A 20554-nucleotide genomic window follows, 5' to 3' on the forward strand; every position below is an offset into this window, starting at 1 on the left:
GCCTCTCTGATCACGACGATCCAGCCGTGTGAGGGACTGAGGTGCGGCCTGCCAGCACTAACCCACACCTGCCACTCTGTGCCCGCCACTGTGGACAGACACCTCCGGCAAACGGCCACCGACCCCAGCCAAGCGACCTGGTCTGTTCGGTGGTGCTCGGCCTCTCCGGAGACCCCGAGGTGGAGATAACCGCACCGTCTGTTTCCCGTCCTCTCTGCACAGCCCTTCCAGCCGAGCGTGGCCAGGCCGGCGTGCTCTGCCTCCCGTCTTGGAGCTCACGAGGCACTCGGTTCGAGCTTTGCCTGCTGGAAAACGGCCATTTTCATCTCATTAAAAGCCTGTTCATTTGCTGCGATGCTGAGGGGGAAGAACCCCTCACCACATCCAGGTGCAGGACTCCTTTAGCCTTAATTACCGGCGTTCCTCATTACACTCACCTGATTCGCTCTAGATGAACCTTCTTGTGTGTTTTACGCTTTTTAATCAAAGCAAACTGGAGTAATAGAACATTCAGGTGAGTTTTTTTGCTTGTCTTAATGGTTTTCAGTGAGGGTGAAAGTGAGGAGCCCCCGTTCAGGAGGCGTTCCTTTACACTGGCTCGGCTGGACCGACACGGGCTGCAGGGTGGAGTGCATCCAGCTTTTAAAAGACCTGTACATGCTTTCAAATGCTTTTTAAAAAGCTTTTAAAAAATGTTCACAAGCCCCCGCCCTCCACCCAGCTCCCTTTAGCGCGCTTTTCTCGTTCCTCTCATGAAAATTTAATCAGGCATTTAAGATGACCAGCCATAGCTGAGTAACCATGCTCTAATCCAATGTAAACGTTGCCTTTTTAGTGGTAAGCGATACAGGCAAGGAGGAGGGCAGCTCTGGTCTTGAAATGTAAGGCCCCCGCTCTTCCAAAAATCAGGCCAGGAAGTGTAGGACACTTAGACAGACGGTGATAATGTGGGCCTATTTCCCAGCGCACAAACTCGGAGTTGGAACGAACACAGAGCACATGGCTGTCTGAGCCTTTCTTCACGGACATAAACTCCCGATTTGTTTTGAGGGAGCGAGTACACAAACACGTATACATCCGACCAGAAGCGCTCACTGTGGACTTACTGAGCGACGGGCCCATGTTTGCGGCATTAGTGTGACGGCAGAGGCAGAAGTGTGTTTGAGCAACTAGCCCACTCTCTTCCTCGGCCCCCCCCTGCACAGACGCGCTCCGTCAACACTGATAGTGAAGTCCACTGACCGTGCGTCCACCCTGCACACCACAGTCCAGCAGCTCTGTGTGCTCAAGAGTCCAGCGCTGCACACCACAGGACGCCTACGTTCATCGCGACTTCAGGAAACGTGTCCAAAGTTCACTAGTGGTCTGAGGAGAGCACTCTTAATAGTGTTAACAATGTTAGCACAACAACGGATGAATGCTGTTAATACTGTTAATAGTGTTAGCACGACAAGGATTGCTTCGCAAGTAAATAAAATCTGTGAACTTGTGACTATTAGTAGATGTGTTTTATTGTTTGGTTTGAAGTGGTTTTAATCTGTTTGTTTGAATTTGTTTATGTCATACAATATTTATTCAATTTACAGTTTTTCCTCCTTATTTTTCACTTATTTGTCAACACCCAGTTATGACATCTGGCTCTGCTCATTCTGTGTTGTTTATATTTACACTCCTCCTTTGGTTGAAGTGTGTGTGTTAGTTCATTCCTGTTAATCACACAACAGCCTTTTCCAGGAGCGCCTACCTACCCGCACTACAGTCAAGGCTTGGGGGAGGTAGAGGGTGGGGGAGGTGCTGTCCTCCGGCCACTGGGAGGCGCTCACCTCCCCAGCACCCCTGCTACTCCCGGACTCCTCTGTTTGCTTAATCCCTCCCACACCAGGAACAGACTGAACACCCAGACGGGTCCTGTACTGCCTCAGTGTTCTATTAACGTGCACGTTAGCCATGTGACTGGTGACCGACTACATCCTAGTGACGTCAAAAATGTACGATTTGTAACAGCTGTTTTGATATAAAATTGCCACATTATTCAAAGTTGTTTTTTTATTCCAATTTTCAAATTATTCACATTTTCGCATTTTATTCACGCGTGTGTGTGTGTGTGTGTGTGTGTGTGTGTGTGTGTGTGTGTGTGTGTGTGTGTGTGTAATAAGTTGCATGTGTGCTTACACTGTAGGTTGCTGTGACTTCTGTGCATTTTTTCTCTCTTGTTCCTGTTGTGGTGCACAGTGACTGTGTGAGCGCCCATGTGTGTATAAATGCATCAGATTCTCCTGCCTCTTACAACATCAACCTCATCACGACACAGAACAGTACGGCATATCGAGCTCTACCAAGCCAAACATGTTAAAGACCAGGCTGGCCGTCTGTCAACAAATGGGCCGTGTGTGAGTGTGTGAGGGGCAGCACATAATGGGCCGCCAGCACACGCCTGAGCCTCTTATTCCCTTATTTATTTATTTCTGTTAGTTAGTTCCTGCAGAGCACGCAAAATTAATGTCAGCCAGCAGAAAATAGACATAGAAACCTAAAATTCAGCACTTTCTGGCCAGAGAAGTTATTTATCAAGCTAACAAGGGGGGGAAGAGGCATCCTGTTTCTCCAAACCAGCCTGGGAAATATGTGCTATTACAATTCCAGCTTTGGGTCTTGCAAGCAAGAAGAATAAATGTGAGAGAATAAGAGTGTCAGGAAGAGAGAGACAGGGGGAGACAGGGAGACACAGGGAGAGACAGAGAGGGAGACAGGGAGACACAGGGAGACACAGTGGGAGACAGGGAGACACAGAGGGAGACAGGGAGAGACAGGGAGAAACAGTGGGAGACAGGGAGACACAGGGGGGAGACAGGGAGATGCAGGGAGACGGAGAGACAGGAAGAGACACAGATGGAGACACAGAGGGAGACAGGAAGACACAGGGAGACAGGCAGACAGGGAGATACAGGGAGACAGGCAGACACAGGGAGATACAGGGAGACAGGGAGACACAGATGGAGACAGGGAGACACAGATGGAGACAGGGAGACACAGAGGGAGACACAGGGAGACACAGATGGAGACAGGGAGACACAGATGGAGACAGGGAGACACAGAGGGAGACACAGGGAGACACAGATGGAGACAGGGAGAGACAGATGGAGACAGGGAGAGACGGAGGGAGACAGGGAGACACAGAGGGAGACACAGGGAGACACAGATGGAGACAGGGAGAGACAGATGGAGACAGGGAGAGACGGAGGGAGACAGGGAGAGACAGATGGAGACAGGGAGAGACGGAGGGAGACAGGGAGACACAGAGGGAGACACAGGGAGACACAGATGGAGACAGGGAGAGACAGATGGAGACAGGGAGAGACGGAGGGATGCTGAGGAGACGCTGTCCTCATCTCAGACGCATTCCTGACCGATAGGGCAAGATTCCAGTGACACCTCCTCACTGTGTTTGCCCCCCAGGGCATTGTGGGAAGGTCAGGACGTGCGCTGCGGGGCACAGAGGGACACAGGAGGGCACTGGGGCATAAACATTACCCAGAAACAATATGGTCCTCTAGAACATCGTCACACAGTCCCCAGATACGTCTGTGAACCCAGGATGGGGGACACATTGCTGGGTGGAACGGGCTTACAGTAAATATGGGTCTTTCTGTCACTCAGTTTGTTTTTGTTTGTTTTCTTTCTGGGGCAGATTTCTTTTCAGTTATTTTACAGTCCTGTGCAGGAGAGTTCCTGTGCTCTGCATCTTTCACAGTCATCTTGGGTGGATCTGACTGCTCTGTGTATACTAATATGGTTCATTTGTTGATTCTTCAATAAGAAGCTCTATGGATGAGGGCGGGGCCCTGTGAATGGGTGGAGCTCATGTGTGGGCGGGGCTCTATGGATGGGTGGAGCTCATGTGTGGGTGGGGCTTGGAAGATGGGCAAAGAAAGAGTAGCAGGTCTGCTAAGGACAAGAGGAACTCAAGGCTACCCCTTTTATGCATGAATGATCAGTTAGATACTAACAAATACAAAATCTAAACTTGCTTTGACCTAAAGTGAAATATGCTTTTATTTTATATGTAATAATTTAGGTCAACCACCAATCTTGAGAAAAATTAAGATTTGATAGGAAGTTCAGTGGTAATATTAAAAAAATTCAAATAGAAAAAGGTCAAAAGTTGATGTTAATTATGAAACTTCCAGTGGGTCTGTGCCTTTCTGTGGTTTTGTCATATGAAAGAGTCCACAAGCTTTTTACAAGCAAGTGGTCGCTGTGTGTGTGTGTGTGTGTGTGTGTGTGTGTGTGTGTGTGTGTGTGTGTGTGTGTGTGTGTGTGTGTGTGTGTGTGTGTGTGCGTGTGTGTGCGTGTGGGCATGTGCCTGTGTTTGTATGTATGTGTGTGTGTGTGTGTATGTTCATGTGTGCGTGCGTGCGTGTGTCAGGATGCCAGGATGATCTGGGTCACAGGCTGAAGGGGATGAGGCCATTACACACGGTGCTCAGGTGTATTTATAACCTCACGGGGAGAGCGTGGTGTCTTGAGGAGCTCGGCGCTAAACATAGGCCTCCTCCCTCCTGTCTTTACGCCTCACACCTCTCGCACATGCAAACACACACATGCACCGTGGGTGCGACTCCACAGGAGAGCAAGCACAAGAACGAGTGTGTGTGTGTGTGTGTGTGTGCTCTCCTTCAGAGAGAGGAGGAGAACGCTGGCAGTGGAGGAGCTCCTCAAAGCTAAAGGTGAAGTCAACGTGCTGCAGCATCGCGGGCGAGCGGACAAGCGGGCGAGCGAACGTGCGGACGAGCGACTCTATCCTCCAGTCTCCGTTCCGGCTAAAAGCGACTCGGAAAAACATCGAACTTTCCATCACCAAACACTGCATACCTTATTTTTAGAATCCGACCATTCCAAAACATGGAACTTATTCTGTATTTTAGAATGGGGCGAGTCGGAGTCCTGACCTCAAACCCGCTGAAACACTGCTGGAGCAAGACATCTCCTAACTGGAACTGCCTGAAGTAAAGCAGAGTGGATCAGGGGAGGTGCACGCAGGAGTGAGAAGAGGGGAGGTGCACGCAGGAGTGAGGAGAAGAGGGGAGGTGTTTGAAGGAGTGAGGAGCAGTGTGGGACAAACACACACCTCCAACGAGCTCGTCTGGTTGATGCTACTGTCAGTAAAAGAGGTTCCACTAGTTACTACCTGAAAGTCGAAAGTTCTTTTTTCCATAAATGATCATAGAATCATTTGTTCAATTAAGTTGTGGCAGTGAAAAATGTTGCATGTAATAGTTATTAAATATATATAAATATTTTAAAAATTTTAAGATTTTAACTTTTATATATATAACATAAAAATTTAGATTTTGTTGAAGATCTGTTCATAATTTAAAGCCATTCATGCAGGATTCTGAATCAGTAAATTACGTCGCCATCATGAAATCACCATTGACCACACAAATAAAACCACACACACTTCTCTCTGTTTGTCACAGACATATCCATGAACACATACACACACACACACACACACACACACACAGACACAGGCCCATTGTCGCTCCCAGTGTGCCCTGTCCCCTCTGTGGATGAGCTCAGCATTGTGTCCTGGAGTCACTGTAGGGAAAAGTGCTGTTGTGTGCAGGAGTTTGAGCTCAGAGTGCCCAGTGCTGTCCTATCATATTCACCCTCACACACACACACACACACACACACGCACACGCACGCACGCACGCACGCACGCACACACGCACACACAACAAGAACAACAACAAAAAACACCTGCCATGTGTTTCATAATCCATATATGTATATTTCTGGTAATTTTACCAAACTGGTAGTTCTATAACAAACTGCAACCATATTTCAGACATCCTGCACTGTCCTGTTGGTGTGTTTTACTGCTGGACTGCACGTGGTGTGTACACGTGAATGTGTTGTGCACACCAACACACACTGCCTCTGATCCCCGCCACTGACCACCCAGCACCTCTAGAAAGGCCTTCGATCCTCGAGAAGGAGGCGATGGTCGGGCCCTGTTTCAGGTTCCCTGAGGGCGTGTGACGAGACCAGGGCCGCAGCCCCCCCAATGCAGACCACCGAGCTTCCCTTTACGCCAGCCGCACCCTCCGGAGGACTGACCCCAGGTCAGTACGCAACGCAGCCTCCCCCTCCCTGTCTCACATGAACGCTGGCCACCTGCCAGTGGTGACGCTGGGAGCTTCGCGTCCGCGGAAATGCAAAGCGTGCGCCGCTGCTCGGACAGCACTGTGCTCCATCACAGGCGTAGCTGGAGGGCCACTACTGAGCAGAACACCTCCACCCTGGAGGAGACCGCCCACCCCGCTGTGGTGAAATGGCACAGCTCACGCTCGACTGAGCAGTTTTAGCAGGAACAAAATGTCAGTAGTACGAAATCTTGCGATGTGTTAGTTCAACAATTGATCTCTAGGTGTCAAACAAATACACCTGCTTAGGTCTTATATCCTACTTCATTTTAAAGTGATAAAATGATTAAATGACAGTGGTAAGTCCCTTATATAACGTTAATAGAACATTTGACGGCCTCCACTGAGAGTGACGTGAACAGAGGAGATATTAAAGAAAAGGTTGTGCTCCTACCTCAGACTGCAGGGGCGAAGAGCAAGGGTCACAGGTCAAATTACAGGTGGAGAAATTTTCTCGAAGACCTGTCATTGTAGAGAGAGAAGAAGAAAGAATAAAACATGAATAAATATGCAAAACTAATTGCATACTAAAAATAAAAATGGAATATTAAAATATATTATATATTATATTATTTATATATATTTAATATATAAAATGAAATTAGAAATTAAACACATAAAAGAACATAAAAAAATAAATATAAGAATTTTTTTTTACTCTGCAACCTCAAAAAACTTATCCTTCACACACACAGACATGTGCACACACACACAAAACTGCAAACTTTCAAACCTTTTCAAGATAAACGAATCATGCAGCATTGCATAAACACAGTCATAAATATTTGTCACGGTTAAGCCATTTAATGTCTGCATATTGTTAATTTGAAGGAACCAGCACCGTTTAGACCCACAGAGCTCTGTGTGTGCCATGCAGCTGAATGAAGAAGGAATGTTACACAAATCACACTACACAGTACCAGGCCCGTGTTAGTAATGTTTTCTCTCATGCTCACGCTGAATTTTGGGGAAATGTGCCCCTTTACACTGACCTGAGATCAGCATTCAAGACTCAGACTAGGGCTAATGCTAGGATATATGTGGAGGAAGTGTCATATATCATTCAGGACCTGGATTAATCAGGCTGATCTCATGAGGGGCTTTGGAATGATTTTGAATTAGCAAGACATGACCTCCTATAGAGAAGAAGTACATGTCCTCCTATAGAGAAGATGTCCTCCTATAGAGAAGAACATGTCCTCCTATAGAAAAGATGTCCTCCTATAGAGAAGAAGAACATGTCCTCCTATAGAGAAGATGGAAAGTACAACATTAATATTCCATCTGGCTGAAAAACACAGAGCCGTTGTGATAGTAAAATGACTTACATTAGAATACTAAATTATCAGGTTGTCTGTGTTGTGCCAGCTCATTTTATTATTTTCAAAAATAAAAAATAAATATATTTAAATTAGAAGATATTATTTTATATATATTATATATATTATATTATATATATTATATTATATTAATATAATTTAAAGATTGATTTGCCATGTCTTCTTTGTGTTGTAGGTCCTTACAGAATTCTAAATTATGAATGCAAAAATAGTAGCAATGGTGCCTAACATACTAACAAGTAATTCTAATTCTGCTGGCCAGTGGTACTAGGGTACCAGGGTACTGGAGTACTAGGGCACTAGAGTACTAGGGTACTGGAGTACTAGGGTACTAGAGTACTAGGGTACTGGAGTACTAGGGTACTAGGGTACCAGGGTACTGGAGTACTAGGGTACTAGAGTACTAGGGTACTGGAGTACTAGGGTACTAGAGTACTAGGGTACTGGAGTACTAGGGTACTAGGGTACTAGGGTACTGGAGTACTAGGGTACTAGGGTACCAGGGTACTGGAGTACTAGGGTACTAGGTAAGAGTGTTTAGGAGGGGAGTCCCACAGCATAGTATCCCCTCACTGTTCTGCTCTGTGCCACAGGACGTGACATCACCCGTGCGGGTCAACGCCCTACCCTGGCTCGCAGAGAACGAAAGAGTGGAGGGGAGGAGAGGAGTAGAGAAGAAAAGAGAGAGAGTTGGAAAGTGTTGTACTGTGAGGTCACCTTGCTTGGCTGAGAGATCAATGTCTTTTTGACTGGCTAAAGAGAAGATGGTGGAGAGAGAGAGAGAGAGAGAGAGAGAGGTGCAACTGCAGCTAAGATACCTTTCCAGTAAATCACCTTGCTGGACTCATTGAGATGCAGGTAAAACACAGACTAGGCATTCAGCCAACTCTTACAGTACAAATGTGCACAAACACACACACAAACATGCACTCATACTCGCACACATACATATATGAAGAACTGCCATAGTTTTGTGTTTTGTCTACACTGGATATTTATAAATTTCATATAACTGGCGTCCTTCATACCCACAGCTACACTTTTGACTACGCTGATCATTTTCCGATCGGGATCAATAATTCAGTCTTTTCATTGGTCAGTGGTGCATTCTAAGCACACAGCGCTGTAGTACTAATACCACGCACAAATGTTCACAGCAAAAGCACCCATGAGCTTGACACTAATATTCTGCACACACACAAAACAAACACACAATACATGACACACACCACCAATCCCCAGAACCAATCACACTCCTGTCTGAAACACACATATATCACATATACATCTTCATGATAGAAACACCACACCCTTAAAATACTGTAGTGGACCCCTGTGCTGGACAAGAGGAAAACGTTACATTATTATCGTTTCAAATAAATGCCCCATAATTCATAAATCAGCAAAGCAGAGCGTGAACTGGGGGAGGGGGAGGGGTGAGGCAGGGCAGCGGGCATGTCGGTACGTGATGGACATGCCGCCGTGGCAACGTAAACTCTGTGCCGTTTTAAATCACTTTAAATGGAAATGTTTTGTTGCAACGATGCAGATGAAGGGTGGGCAGAGGGTGTGAGGTTGTGGGGGTGTGAGAGTGTGGGGCTGTGAGGGTGTGGGGGTGTGGGGGTGTGAGGGTGTGGGGCTGTGAGGGTGTGAGGGTGTGGGGGTGTGAGGGTGTGAGGTTGTGGGGGTGTGAGAGTGTGGGGCTGTGAGGGTGTGAGGGTGTGGGGGTGTGAGGGTGTGGGGCTGTGAGGGTGTGAGGGTGTGGGGGTGTGAGGGTGTGGGGCTGTGAGGGTGTGGGGCTGTGAGGGTGTGGGGCTGTGAGGGTGTGAGGCCGTGAGGGTGTGAGGGTGTCGGACTGTGAGGGTGTGAGGGTGTGAGGCTGTGAGGGTGTCGAGCTGTGAGGGTGTGAGCGTGTCGAGCTGTGAGGGTGTGAGGGTGTGGGGCTGTGAGGGTGTGGGGCTGTGAGGGTGTGAGGCCGTGAGGGTGTGAGGGTGTCGGACTGTGAGGGTGTGAGGGTGTGAGGCTGTGAGGGTGTCGAGCTGTGAGGGTGTGGGGCTGTGAGGCTGTGAGGGTTTGGGGCTGTGAGGGTGTGAGTGTGTGAGGGTGTGGGACTGTGAGGGTGTGAGGCTGTGAGTGTGTGAGGGTGTGGGGCTGTGAGGGTGTGAGGGTGTGGGGCTGTGAGTGTGTGAGGGTGTGGGGCTGTGAGGCTGAGGGTGTGGGGCTGTGAGGGTGTGAGGGTGTGAGGCTGTGAGGGTGTGGGGCTGTGAGGCTGTGAGGGTGTGGGGCTGTGAGGGTGTGAGGGTGTGGGGCTGTGAGGGTGTGAGGGTGTGGGGCTGTGAGTGTGTGAGAGTGTGAGTGTCCCTGGTGTCAGGGCAGGTGTTCCTCGTCCTCTCTCCCTCTCACTCCATACACAGCTGTTCTCTCAGGACAACACACCAGGTCAAAGGGCAGAGGTCCATCCTCTGTGTCAGTATGTCCAAAATCCATGATATGATACTGGCAGGTAATCAGTGGTGAAATAAACTAAACCTTATGGTGAGAAGCAGACATTTATAAATCAACAAAAACCTGTGAACTGCCGAATAGCCTGTCGGCCCAGCACTGGGTGCCATGATAACGCTGCTTTACATATGACACCGGGTCTAATTCAGGGCCTAAAGAGCCCTTATCTTGGGAGAGAGGAACAAATCTTCCAAACATTGATTCCAACACAAGCCCTCGCCGATACGATTACAGATAATATCCTTAATTTAATGCATGTAGATGATTCAAATGCCAATATACATGAGTTGAATTGTGATTTCTCATTTGTGGCCTTTAATGCAAAAGACCGATATAGTGGCAGAAGACAACTATATTATCAGTACTAACCTAATCAAAGCTGCCCCTGGACAATGATCGGGGCACATATGGTGTCAATATTTCAGTTGTGATTGAATTAACCAGAATACAATCTTGAGAGTATGCAATTTACAACAGATGTGTGTGCACGTGTGTGTGTGTGTGTGTGTGTGTGTGTGTGTATTTGATCTGTACAGTTTAATATATGATATTTACATTGCTAATTTTACAGCTGAAACAAACTGAATATGGAATGAGATGTGTGGTGTTTCAATAACAACAGGCACGCTCAATTTGAAAAAAATATCTGGTTCACATAAGAGAATTGCACCTAAGAGGATTTTATCCAATATGAGGAAATTACAAGAGTGTTTGAATAAGAAATTGTAGTTCACTCTGACACATCACGCTGTCTACTGAAGGTGTTACGTTATAAGACAATACATTCAACTATAAATTACCAAAGGTCTCAGAAATGTACTGTATTCCCTAAAAATATCAGGGAAAACTGCTCCTGTGGCTGACTTTGATGTTCATAAATACGTACACTGACTTTCCTCAGCTAAAATATTCAGTGCATAATATTGATATCCATACAACCAAACCATAATGATCAGAGCTGAAAATGATAATGTCACAATTAAGTGAGCATGAAGTGTGTTTGTGTTACTCTGCTGAAGCTGACACTGATGTGCTGGTTGTGTTACTCTGATGAAGCTGACACTGACGTGCTGGTTGAGTTACTCTGATGAAGTTGACGTGCTGGTTGTGTTACTCTGCTGAAGTTGACGTGCTGGTTGTGTTACTCTGCTGAAGCTGACACAGAGGTGCTGGTTGTGTTACTCTGCTGAAGTTGACACTGACGTGCTGGTTGTGTTACTCTGCTGAAGCTGACACTGAGGTGCTGGTTGTGTTACTCTGATGAACCTGACACTGATGTGCTGGTTGTGTTACTCTGTTGACACTGACGTGCTGGTTGTGTTACTCTGTTGACACTGACGTGCTGGTTGTGTTACTCTGCTGAAGCTGACACTGACGTGCTGGTTGTGTTACTCTGCTGAAGTTGACACTGATGTGCTGGTTGTGTTACTCTGCTGAAGTTGACGTGCTGGTTGTGTTAGTCTGCTGAAGCTGACACTGGCGTGCTGGTTGTGTTACTCTGCTGAAGTTGACATGCTGGTTGTGTTACTCTGCTGAAGTTGACACTGATGTGCTGGTTGTGTAACTCTGCTGAAGCTGACACTGACGTACTGGTTGTGTTACTCTGCTGAAGCTGACACTGACGTGCTGGTTGTGTTACTCTGCTGAAGCTGACACTGATGTGCTGGTTGTGTTACTCTGCTGAAGTTGACACTGACATGCTGGTTGTGTTACTCTGTTGACACTGACATGCTGGTTGTGTTACTCTGCTGTAGTTGACGTGCTGGTTGTGTTACTCTACTGAAGCTGACACTGACGTGCTGGTTGTGTTACTCTGTGAAGCTGACACTGACATGCTGGTTGTGTTACTCTGCTGAAGCTGACACTGGCATGTTGGTTGTGTTACTCTGCTGAAATTGACATGCTGGTTGTGTTACTCTGCTCAAGTTGACATGCTGGTTGTGTTACTCTGCTGAAGCTCACACTGGTTGTGTTACTCTGCTGAAGCTGACACTGACATGTTGGTTGTGTTACTCTGCTGAAGCTGACACTGACATGTTGGTTGTGTTACTTTGCTGAAGCTGACACTGACATGTTGGTTGTGTTAATCTGCTGACACTGACGTGCTGGTTGTGTTAATCTGCTGACACTGATGTGCTGGTTGTGTTACTCTGCTGAAGCTGACACTGACGTGCTGGTTGTGTTACTCTGCTGAAGCTGACACTGACGTGCTGATTGTGTTACTCTGTGAAGCTGACACTGACGTACTGGTTGTGTTACTCTGCTGAAGCTGACACTGGCATGTTGGTTGTGTTACTCTGCTGAAATTGACATGCTGGTTGTGTTACTCTGCTCAAGTTGACATGCTGGTTGTGTTACTCTGCTGAAGCTGACACTGACATGTTGGTTGTGTTACTCTGCTAAAGCTGACACTGACATGTTGGTTGTGTTACTCTGTGAACCTGACACTGACGTGCTGGTTGTGTTAATCTGCTGACACTGATGTGCTGGTTGTGTTACTCTGCTGAAGCTGACACTGATGTGCTGGTTGTGTTACTCTGCTGAAGCTGACACTGACGTGCTGATTGTGTTACTCTGTGAAGCTGACACTGACGTACTGGTTGTGTTACTCTGCTGAAACTGACACTGACGTGCTGGTTGTGTTACTCTGTGAAGCTGACACTGACGTACTGGTTGTGTTACTCTGCTGAAGCTGACACTGACGTGCTGGTTGTGTTACTCTGCTGAAGCTGACACTGACGTGCTGGTTGTGTTACTCTGTGAAGCTGACACTGACATACTGGTTGTGTTACTCTGCTGAAGCTGACACTGACGTGCTGGTTGTGTTACTCTGCTGAAGTTGACATGCTGGTTGTGTTACTCTGATGAAGCTGACACTGACATGTTGGTTGTGTTACTCTGCTGAAGCTGACACTGACGTGCTGGTTGTGTTACACTGCTGAAGCTGCCACTGACGTGCTGGTTGTGTTACTCTGCTGAAGCTGACACTGATGTGCTGGTTGTGTTACTCTGCTGAAGCTGACACTGACGTGCTGATTGTGTTACTCTGTGAAGCTGACACTGACGTACTGGTTGTGTTACTCTGCTGAAACTGACACTGACGTGCTGGTTGTGTTACACTGCTGAAGCTGCCACTGACGTGCTGGTTGTGTTACTCTGCTGAAGCTGACACTGATGTGCTGGTTGTGTTACTCTGCTGAAGCTGACACTGACGTGCTGATTGTGTTACTCTGTGAAGCTGACACTGACGTACTGGTTGTGTTACTCTGCTGAAACTGACACTGACGTGCTGGTTGTGTTACTCTGTGAAGCTGACACTGACGTACTGGTTGTGTTACTTTGCTGAAGCTGACACTGACGTGCTGGTTGTGTTACTCTGCTGAAGTTGACACTGATGTGCTGGTTGTGTAACTCTGCTGAAGCTGACACTGACGTACTGGTTGTGTTACTCTGCTGAAGCTGACACTGACGTGCTGGTTGTGTTACTCTGCTGAAGCTGACACTGACATGCTGGTTGTATTACTCTGCTGAAGTTGACGTGCTGGTTGTGTTACTCTGCTGAAGCTGACACTGACATACTGGTTGTGTTACTCTGCTGAAGCTGACACTGACGTGCTGGTTGTGTTACTCTGCTGAAGCTGACACTGATGTGTTGGTTGTGTTACTCTGCTGAAGTTGACGTGCTGGTTGTGTTACTCTGCTAAAGCTGACACTGACGTACTGGTTGTGTTACTCTGCTGAAGCTGACACTGATGTGCTGGTTGTGTTACTCTGCTGAAGCTGACACTGACGTGCTGGTTGTGTTACTCTGCTGAAGCTGACACTGATGTGTTGGTTGTGTTACTCTGCTGAAGCTGACACTGATGTGTTGGTTGTGTTACTCTGCTGAAGTTGATGTGCTGGTTGTGGTAATCTGCTGAAGCTGACACTGACATGCTGGTTGTGTTACTCTGCTGAAGCTGACACTGACGTACTGGTTGTGTTACTCTGCTGACACTGGTTGTGTTACTCTGCTGAAGCTGACACTGACGTGCTGGTTGTGTTACTCTGCTGAAGCTGACACTGATGTGTTGGTTGTGTTACTCTGCTGAAGCTGACACTGACGTGCTGGTTGTGTTACTCTGCTGAAACTGACATGCTGGTTGTGTTACTCTGCTGAAGCTGACACTGACGTGCTGGTTGTGTTACTCTGCTGAAGCTGACACTGACGTGCTGGTTGTGTTACTCTGCTGAAGCTGACACTGACGTACTGGTTGTGTTACTCTGCTGACACTGGTTGTGTTACTCTGCTGAAGCTGACACTGACGTGCTGGTTGTGTTACTCTGCTGAAGCTGACACTGATGTGTTGGTTGTGTTACTCTGCTGAAGCTGACACTGACGTGCTGGTTGTGTTACTCTGCTGAAACTGACATGCTGGTTGTGTTACTCTGCTGAAGCTGACACTGACGTACTGGTTGTGTTACTCTGCTGACACTGGTTGTGTTACTCTGCTGAAGCTGACACTGACGTACTGGTTGTGTTACTCTGCTGACACTGGTTGTGTTACTCTGCTGAAGCTGACACTGATGTGTTGGTTGTGTTGGAGACTGCAGCACTCCTCAGCTGGAAGACGGGCAGACTTCATGTCCATGACACAACCCTCCCGTAATTAAACAGCAGTACATATTGACCCCATCCGGTAGAAAAGCCATAAATTACAGCGTACAAGCCTACTCAAAGCCAGTCTATGCCCAGCTGTGGAGGATAAGACAATAATTCATCATTTTAAAGGAGCAAAAACAAGGTCTTTTCTCTGCTATTAATCACACAGGAAATCACTACATTTTCCACAGGGTGAACTGTTGCCTACAACCCCCAAACACAAAGGCCGCTAGAATATACCTAAGAGCCGGACGCTGTAACACAGGGAGCTTTAAAGTGATTTGTTCTATGCTTAGTACGACCCACTCTATGCTGCAAACACTGAGTATACTGATCAAAGAAACGGTGGCTGGGTGGGTGTGGGGGTGGTGTATGTTTGTGCTATAAATCCCTTTAGCCAGCTAATGGAGGATACTTTCACAGCTCTCTTCTATTCCATCATAATCAGTCCAACAATAGACAAAGGCGAAATTAAATATGGGCGCTTTTTATTTAAAGAAACTTGCATCGCAAAGACTCGGAAAATGCGCAATAATTTTTTTTTTACTTTTTAAGATTCTTGACATTTAATTAGTAAACGTAGACACGTAGGCCTAGCCAAGTGTTAGTAAATGATGGAATACTAGGATATTCTATACAGATTTAAACGTGCGGATATAGGAGATTGATTACTATATATAGGCTATTGATTACGATCGCGTTGTAGTTGATTTACATTGTGAACTAGCTGGTCGAAGGTCTAATGAAAAAAGAAACATCCATTAACTTCCAGCGTTCACGTTATTCAGGTCAATGATAATGTTGTAGTAACTACGAAGAGTTTTTTATGTGTGTGTTGCTGTTGTTTTGTTTTGTTTGTTAGTTTGTTTTGTTTTGTTTAGTTTTTTAAACATTTATTTTAAACATATGACGAACAGGCTACTACTGTGTGTTATCATTAACATACAGAACTACCATAATCAGCCACGATAAGTAACTAAATTAAATTAAACACACATCTCGTCGTTTTCAAAGATAAAATGCCAAGTCATTGTCTCAGAGGACAAATGTCCTGTTTCATCTCAGAACAAATCTGATAATAACACATTATAAGGACTCGGTACCTTTCCTCAATTTAGTGGCGTGTCGCGAAAATATTACGTTGTTGTTCGTTGATACTAGTCTATGTATATACATATATACATATAATTAAAACGCCAAAAAACGCCCGTTTGAAATACACTCCAATATTCAACAAGTTTGAGTCTTTCAGATACCGGGGAGGCTACTGAATGAATGAATGATTAACCGCAGAGAGCGAAGGTCAGCCGCTCGTATCTGACCAGAAAAGGCTGTTCAAAAGGCTCATTACACTTCTACGGCTGTTTCAAGATTAAATCACCAAGTTTTCGTTCAAACGTTTCGTTCAAATCTATGTACAAGAAAACGTAATACATACTCCTTCACACAGCAACACTTTCACGGCCGGTAATGCATAACCTCGCATAACCTCCTCGAACTGCATATTTCAATTAACTAAAATAAATATTTTAGCGAAATGGTGAGATTTGATAGCCATATATGGGATAATTTGTTAACAAATGACGAAACATAGTTTGCGGAAAAACCATTAAGAATATTCCATAAGTAAAATGAAGTTAATTCATTTGCGTATTAATATAATTGTAAACTAAAATGTCAGGATAACGTTTCTGAGGTAAAATGAGTTTTGACACGAAGTCTCGTGCGGCAACAAGTGAGTGAATTAGCCGTGTTATCAAACCCGTCCTTCTTTCACGATTCAAAAAACTGAAACTGTCCAAAAATCTTTTTAAACATTTTAAATAATTGGTTTTAGTTTAAGGCCCTTGACTGTTTTTTCCACCTAAATCGCTGAAATAGCCTACAACAGCCGATCTCGCGGTTGGAAATGATGTACGATGCTCGTTTGAAAACGTAGCCTGCAGTTAAATAATAATAACATGTACAATAAAGGAACAAGAGAACAGAACAGCTGTTTTCATAATTACACGTTTATTGATGAACTATGGCGATGTTCGGGTTTAAAGGCTACAGTCAGCACCTGTCAAAGAGCCAACACCAAACATACAGGCTGCTGCTTGAGGAAATGCGCATTAAACATTGTTTTAAAATGGTCCGTTTCCTGACGTGCGGTGATTCAAATAACCTGACGGCATTAAAATCCCTCACTTATATGTTTTAAAACAAGTAAAACTTATAGTGCAATGCAGCTCGTAAGATTTCCAACACTCCCGTCAGTGTAAGACATTTGTATAAGATACAAGCGGCAAATTCTGAGGTACATTTTGGAAAGGCTACTTAATTACATGCCTAAAATTAACTTTTTTAGTACCAAGGCAGCATTACTCCCGTGAGTGATATAAAGTAGAAAAACAGCTTGCACTGAACTTGCTGAAATTTATCAGATGTATCTAATGCTAATTTAGCATATTGCACATCACAACCTGTAGCTTGATTATTTTATAACACACTGACAAACTAATTCACACATTTTAGTCACAAAATAAAATAACTGAACGTTTACCTAAATGTAGCAGTATAGTTTAATCAACTTTTCTTCATACCATAGAAGAGTAAGTACTGACTACAAATATATTTTCCCCTTTTGCAACACAAATGTATCTGTCAGGTTTCACATGGTCTGGTGTGTGAGGATGACATGTGGGTGCGCAGACAGCGAGGACAAGTTCGTGGAGAGGATGGATGTCACTTTTTTGCTGAAAAATCCCAAAAAAGTGGGTAGAGGAAACGATGAAGAATGAATGTGATGCCGAAGCAATCCGAGAGTTCATTCAAAGGCAATGACGGGAAAATGCCGACTACCAACACGACCAGCATGAGGAGGCGGTTACATAGACTATGTCTTCTCTTTACAATATGCGTTAATAGGCTACAGAATTAAATGATTATTATAAGACATACGACTCATGTGATAAAGGCGTAAGGTCTCACTAGCTAAACAAACAGAAGTAACCCCGGTCGGATTATTACCTACTCAAAACTCACTCCGTTTTGTTTTAATATAAATGCGGTTTCCAGAGAAAGTTTAACATGTACACGGACCAAAACATGTTTGTGTCACTAACTGTCTTTGTCACCTGAAGCGTACAAAAGTCTTAACCGCGTATAGAAACTACGTAACTCGAGACATACACCACATAGTGAAAATATCAAATTATGGTGGGTGGAGGCTATCACATCATTCAGTTTTAACAAATATATAAGACATAAGTCGACAATGAAACACCGTGGTCACAAACAGGAGAACCTGGGAAAGTATTAACTCTGATTCCTCTATTAAATTACTATTAATCTCGAGATGACACCATTCTCTGGATCTTAAAAACATAAAACGCAAAAACAAAAGAAAAAAAACCTAAATGTCACTTGTCAAATAGGACATCGCCTAACAACACATATTCCAACAACAAAAAAAAAAAGATCATAAATCGCGTGAAAAACTTTATTTCTGTTTCACCGGATGAAATCTTGCTCTATTAAGTGCCAAAAACTCACATGAAGAACTCCGGGGAGGAAGGGTTGTTGTCACTGCTGGACCCGTTTTCTCTGAAGCCATTACTGATGAGCTTCTCGTACTTCTCCTTGTACGCGTCCCTCTCCCGGACCAGCCTGGAGATCTCCTGCTTGAGGTGGTCCACTTGCTGCATGAGCTGGGTCTTCTCCCCCTCCAGGACGTGCCGCTGCTGGACCCGCTTGAAGCGGCAGGACTGGGCATAGCCTCTGTTTTTGAGGGTCCTCCTCTTCTGTTTGAGCCGGATCACCTCTTCTTTGCTGACCCCCCGTAGCTGCCGGTTGAGCTCCCGCACCGACATGGTCACCAGCTGCTCGTCCGAAAAGCGGTCGTCCAGGCGCGTGTGCGGGTGGTTCCCTCCCGAAGTGCCGTTGGTGGGAACCCCGGGTGCCGGATGGTGTCCTCCGGGGTGGTGGTGGTGATGGTGGTGGTGGTGGTGGTGAGGACCGCCGTTCTGCGCCGCGGCAGCCGCGATGACTGCGGAGACGACGGCGGCCGCTGATCCCATCTCCTCCCCGGCCATGCTGCCTCCTGCCCCGGCCGCGCCGGTGAATTGCTGCCCTCGAGCGTAGCCATCGAAGGTCTGGAGCTGGTGACTACTGTTGATCAGCGCCTCCACGGCGTCCTCGGGGCTGAAACCCAAAGCCTCCGGGTTCAGCTGCTGTTGGTAACCGGTCATCCAGTAGAAATCCTCCAAATGTGCCTTCTGTTCACTCCCGGAGCCCGGACTGGGCGCCGAGAAGCTTGGAGAAGGAGGAACCGAGCTGCAAGGCGTGCTCATCGGGGTGGAAGACAAGGATCCCCCGGCAATTGGGCGGCTGCACTGGCTGATGCTGCGATCGGGCTCCACCGGCTCCTTTTTCACTTCAAACTTCATCAGATCGAAGTCATTAACATATTCCATGGCCAGGGGACTGGTGGGCAGGTCGGAGTTGCTCATTGCCAGTTCTGATGCCATCCTCTTGCTGTTGACAGTCCTCCAAAGGGGGTGAAGTGCAGCTGTCAGACTGGTCGGGTTCGAGACAGTGTGAGCCAGCGTGCTTTCTTTATTTAATTCTTCAAGAAACAAGGAAAAAAGATTCGACTCGGATTTATTTCATAAATTAACAGCCCGGTTTTTTTTTCCGCCTCTCACGTTGCACAGACGCATTAGAGCAGCGCGCGCGTCTCTCCCGTTCCTCTCGTGCGAATGTCGGCGCGGCTCAATTTGAAAACGTTTAACACTTCATGGCTTCTTCTTTTTTTGTTCTCTACAATTGCGTAAAACTGAGGAGGTTAACGTGCATGTGACTGACAAATTGTTGCTTTGCTGGGAAAAAAAGACCACTCCAAGCTTGTTGTAGAGTTTTAAAGGATCACCCGGTAGACGAGTATAAAAGCATTGCTGAGTTTTATAGCTGCCCTGACGTCAGGTTTGAAATAGGAAATTGACTCGGAATCGTAGCCAATAGGCGTGCTCAATCTGGGAGCTCATTTACATACTACACAAGAAACAAAGTTTTCTAAACTGTTAGTCCTGACTGATAACCGAGCTCACACTCTTTCACTCTTTTACGACAAATAAACGAGCTATTGCATATTTTTTTTCAAAAATATATATTAAAAAATATTGACTGTACGTTTACAGGTTATTTTGTGTTATTTTATCTTGTGACCGTCCGTTTTATGTAATAGTTTGCATAGGCTTTTATGTAAATACGTTGTGAAATCCAGTTGGTTTAGACTGAAGTACCACATTAAAGTCATACAGTCGAGTTCATGGTCCGAAAAATATGTTTTGTTGAATATGACTGGCTATACAGTTAGTTCGCCGAAACACGTTCAACAAAAGCGTTTCCGTTTGACCTAAATTTGTATCTGAGAATTATCACTATTCTAATCGTTTAGCAAACATGAGAGAAAACGTGTATACAAGATGTATAAACTTCTATCAGTCCACATGCACACACGTTATACCAGAGATTCAGAATGGAGCGTTTGCTGATAGACATCAATTTTCAATGCCACGTACAATGTTAAGAAACGTTAAAATAAAAACTACCATTAAACTATAAGGTACGATGAATTTTGTCAGACAAACGTGGACCGAGCTGCGGCGTGTCGCTGGATCTCCAGTCTTAAAACACAACAGCGCCACCTTTCGGAGTAAATGCAGTCTACCATTCACACGGTGAGTTCATCGTCTCTTTCTTATTACTTCATTCATTTCTAGTCATATATGCTAATTTTGTCGTCTTGGGAAAACGTAATTATGTCAATACATTAAGCTATATACACATAAGGTGAAATATTAATATTATTAGAC

The 20554-nt window shown here is 45.7% G+C and overlaps 1 protein-coding gene across 1 annotated transcript; it reads right to left on the minus strand.

The window, feature by feature from the left end:
• Window positions 1-6603: 6603 nt before the first annotated feature.
• Window positions 6604-19636, minus strand: LOC143515124 (transcription factor Maf-like). The gene is made up of 2 exons (XM_077007099.1): window positions 18234-19636; window positions 6604-6674 (listed from the first exon to the last, which is right to left on the minus strand). Exons 1-2 carry the CDS (start codon window positions 19205-19207, stop codon window positions 6647-6649), a joined length of 1002 nt encoding a protein of 333 aa, XP_076863214.1. The 5' UTR covers window positions 19208-19636; the 3' UTR covers window positions 6604-6646.
• Between the last annotated feature and the right edge of the window lie 918 nt (window positions 19637-20554).

The sequence above is a fragment of the Brachyhypopomus gauderio genome, chromosome 5, assembly GCF_052324685.1.
Source record: "Brachyhypopomus gauderio isolate BG-103 chromosome 5, BGAUD_0.2, whole genome shotgun sequence".
Lineage (NCBI taxonomy): Eukaryota > Metazoa > Chordata > Actinopteri > Gymnotiformes > Hypopomidae > Brachyhypopomus > Brachyhypopomus gauderio.

What these genes read in the sequence shown, in the direction of transcription:
- LOC143515124 (XM_077007099.1), bottom strand. Translation starts at nt 19,207, where the DNA reads ATGGCATCAGAACTGGCAATGAGCAACTCCGACCTGCCCACCAGTCCC. An exon ending in TCCTCCCCGGAGTTCTTCAT is followed by an intron (nt 6,675 to 18,233) that starts GTGAGTTTTTGG and finishes CTACAATGACAG; the next exon opens with GTCTTCGAGAAAATTTCTCC.